The sequence below is a fragment of the Vombatus ursinus genome, unplaced genomic scaffold (assembly GCF_900497805.2).
Source record: "Vombatus ursinus unplaced genomic scaffold, bare-nosed wombat genome assembly UNPS02011369.1, whole genome shotgun sequence".
Lineage (NCBI taxonomy): Eukaryota > Metazoa > Chordata > Mammalia > Diprotodontia > Vombatidae > Vombatus > Vombatus ursinus.
In genome coordinates this window covers 5,140,732-5,144,286 of record NW_020951147.1, presented here as the reverse complement: position 1 = coordinate 5,144,286, position 3,555 = coordinate 5,140,732, and the positions used below count along the sequence as shown (strand labels likewise).

The window sequence follows — 3,555 nt, the reverse complement described above, 5'->3', positions numbered from 1 at the left end:
CTTGTCCAGCCATGATGTTCTATGATCTCTTCTAGACCTGACATCCCCTGCTCTAAGGGCCCTCTCAGCTCTGATGTTCTACATTCTAAGTTCCAAGTTCCCTCCTCCTTCTGATAAATAGAGGGCTGTTTTTTGAAGTCTGGAGGTTTGGTCCCTGCCTTCAGGCTGGGCCTTCTTACCCCGCGTTGCCTCCTCTCGGCGGGGGCTTTTGGCAGAGGGCTGCCCCCCAGGGGTTCCCAGGTCAAGCAGCGGGGGGCTGGGAGGCGTCTCAGCATCCGGGCTCAGTGGAGAGGTCGGGGCATCTGGAGTTTTGGGAGAGAAGCGAATGAGGGGGGAGGGGGGTGACGCCGGCGCCTCGTCGGGGGCGGCATCTCCCTTGTCCCGGGCCCCGCCGCCAGCCTGCTGCAGGTCTCGGCCCAGCCCCAGAGAGGCCAGCAGGGCCGTCCCCCGGAGCAGGGCACGCTGGATGATCTTGGGGGTTCCGCTCCGGTCCGAGGGGCCTGCTCGCCGTGGTTCCTCGGGCTCTGGGGGGCGGATGTCGCCTGAGGAGGAAGCAGAGCCGGGGCTTCAGGGGACAGAGAAGGGGGGCCCTGGGCAGCACCGCAAGGCTCTGTCCTTCTCCCCACTCCCTTCTGCTAGCGGGTCCCAGCCGCCTTCGCAGGGCTCATTGGGCCGCCCCGCTCCACCCTAGACCTCTGGTCATTTTGATGGTGGTTCTGTGAGCCACCGCCCTGGTCACTCCTGGGCTCAAAGGGCCCCTCTGATGCGAGGCCTTTTCTGATCCCCTTACACACCTGAGTCTTCCCCCTCCCATGATGACTACCTCCTTCTCTGCACCTTATCTCCCTCCAACAGAACGTCAGCTCCTTGAGGCAGAGACGGGTTCATTCTCGTCTTTGCATTCCCAGAGACTACCATCGTGCCTGGTATACAGTAGGTACTTAATAAATGGTGCTTGAGCTCAATGGATGTGATCTCTCTTTGAATCACTGGAGAGAGGGACTGGACAAGGAAATGCCCTCCCTCCCCCTCCAAATCCAGTTGCTCTCTAAGTCCTCCACTCCCCCAGGAAGTCTTTCCTGAGCAGCCCGGCCCCTCGCCTGCCAGCAGCATCCACAGCGCTGAACATGCAAGCCCTGTCTCCCACGTGATCTGTGGGGAGCTCTGGGAGGGTGGGGACACAGGCCTGACCTTCTCCGGCCTCATCTGGCCTCCCCTCCCCCTTTGGCTCCTATGGGATTCCCAAGCACGTAGTAGGACTGAGCCAGCCTTGGCTCCCAGCGTCCTCCTCATAGTTTCATCTCCCTCCCTCCAGAGACATAGCAGGCGCCCTGCTGGGGACTCAACATACGGAGAATTCCTGCCTTCTAGGAGCTGCGTATTACTGGGGGAATACTGAGTTATCATGAAGGCTTCCCCAGGAGGTGACACTGAGTTAATCCTTGTGAAGGCAGGCAGGACTTCATGCAAAGGCATGGAGGTAGGAAATGACCTTTGCAGGGAGGGCACCTTGGTCAGTCTGGCTGGAATGCAGGGCTTAGTAAAGGGGAGGCACGTGGGTAAGGCTGGCTAGGAGGCTGATGCCCCTTGTCCCTCCTCGGGCCTCCTCTGGCACACAGAGCCCGCATCCCTCCTCTGCCCTTTGGCACACTTTGGGTCTTGCTCACTCAACCTTCCTCAGTCCAAGTACCAGCTCCTCAACGAGATGGAGGACTCGAGCCTCATTGCCCCAGGCACACAGCAAGGCACCTGAGCCATCCTTGTGGGCGCCACTGGGTCTCCTCCTCCCAGCCCCCCTCATCTCAGCCATCCCCCCGCAGGAGAGCCTCCTTCAGATGTCCTCTGATGGGCAGAAGGAGGTGGGGCCTGTGTTGCTCCGACCACTCGGGTTCTACCTTGGGGACACAGGTTTCCACCAATCAGGTGGCAGGACAAGTGCACAGGGTCCCCCGGCAAGTATCAGAAATGTCCTCGTGGGCATCCAGGATGGCCAAAGGCCGTTTAGTGGGGGCCCAGAAGTGTCTCCTGGAGGGGAGCTGAAGGGCCATGGTACAGCAGGAGAACACTCACCATTGAGCGTGGGGGGGGTGGATGGAGACCCCAGGGGGGATGGGTCATTGGAGTCCAGGTACCAGGTTGTCTCATCCATTCGGGACCGCCTCCTGAGGAGGGCAGGAAAGCAGAGGTGAGCAACAGAGCAGGGAAGGGGTGGAAGAGGCACCAGGTGGTCTGGGGCCTAAGCAGGACACTCACCTCCCATTCTGAGCCTCCCCTGGCTTAGGGGACCCAGGCCCCCAGGCCCAGCACGGCCGGCGCTCCCCATTTCCCGGCTCTTCCAAGCGTCGTGGGGACTGGCGTCCCCAAACCTGCCCTGTGTCGGCAGCTTCCACTGAGAAGGGAAGACGATCTGACTCAGGAGCCCTGCTCCCCGCCCCCCCCCCCCCCCCCCCCCCACGCTGGCTAAGCAGCAGGAGTCCCAGGATCCGCTGCCCTTCGGGGGGAAGGGGGAAGAAGCCAGGGACTCCAGCGCTGGGAGGAAGGCAAGCCCTGCCCCCCACTCCCTAGGCAATCTTGCACACAGCATGCAACCCTCTGGGACTCAGTTTCCCCTTCCTGGGTTAACATTCCCTGCTGGATGGAAAGGGGAGAGCTAAGCTTGTCGGGTGGGGGTGGACACCTGGGTCCCAGCGCAGGGGTCTCTTACACTGGATGGCCCTGAAGCGTGGGAAGGTGGGCGAGTCTCCGGCCCCGACCTCAAAGACGTTTTTTCTCCTGTCCAAGCCAGGAGAGGCCTGCACGGTGATCCGGTGCTTGAAGTCTAAGGGTGGTCACAGGGAGAAAAAAGTGACCGGACTGCCCGAGTCCCAGCCCCCCAGGCCCCGCCCCCGCCACGCCCAGAGCCACTCACAAGGCAGCATGCAAATAAACCCCTCCCGGGCCCCGCCCCTCTCCCGGGAGCCCCGCCCTCCCTCCACCTAGAGCCACTCACAAGGCAGCATGCAAAGAGGCCCTGTGGCGAAGCCCCGCCCCCTCACCGAGAGGCATGCTGATCCTCTCGCCGCCGTCTCGCGCCCGCAGCTTGCTGCGCTTGAAGGTGCCCCGGCGGCGGCGCACGTGCGGCCGCTCTCGGTCCACCTGCTGCAGGAGCAGGGTCAGCTCGCGCTCGAACACCTCCAGCTCCCACTGCGCCAGCAGGTGCTCGCGCCGGCGCAGCTGCTCGGCCTGGGAGCGCTGCTCCCGCGCCGCTCGGGTCAGCTCCTCCTCGCGGCTGAGCAGCTCCTGGGGGCGGCGGGTGGGGCGTTAGAGGCCCCGACGCCCCGCCCCCCCCGGGGGGGGCCCCCCCCTCCAGGACCGGGCAGCCCTGCCCCCCGGAGAGAGCCCCACCCCCCGGGAGTGCCCCCTCCTTCAGGACCCTGCAGCCCTGCCCCCGGGAGAGAGCCCCACCCTCAGGGGGTGCCCCCTCCTTCAGGACCCTGCAGCCCTGCCCCCCGGAGAAAGAGCCCCACCCAGGGGGCACCCCCTGGGGGGGCGGGGCGCCGGGGCCTCTAACGCCCC

At 64.2% G+C, this 3,555-nt stretch overlaps 1 protein-coding gene across 2 annotated transcripts in view; it reads right to left on the bottom strand.

The window, feature by feature from the left end:
* Positions 1 to 3,555, bottom strand: part of MAP3K11 (mitogen-activated protein kinase kinase kinase 11) — a 12,943-nt gene that overhangs the window by 1,850 nt on the left and 7,538 nt on the right. Inside the window, exons 5-9 of one of the 2 annotated variants that reach the window (XM_027856086.1) lie at positions 3,036 to 3,279; positions 2,678 to 2,818; positions 2,254 to 2,389; positions 2,071 to 2,162; positions 180 to 542 (exon numbers count right to left, since the gene is read on the bottom strand). In XM_027856086.1, the coding sequence (XP_027711887.1) occupies positions 180 to 542; positions 2,071 to 2,162; positions 2,254 to 2,389; positions 2,678 to 2,818; positions 3,036 to 3,279 (976 nt within the window). The remainder of the gene's footprint in view (positions 1 to 179; positions 543 to 2,070; positions 2,163 to 2,253; positions 2,390 to 2,677; positions 2,819 to 3,035; positions 3,280 to 3,555) is intronic. The other variant, XM_027856087.1, reaches the window with a different exon arrangement.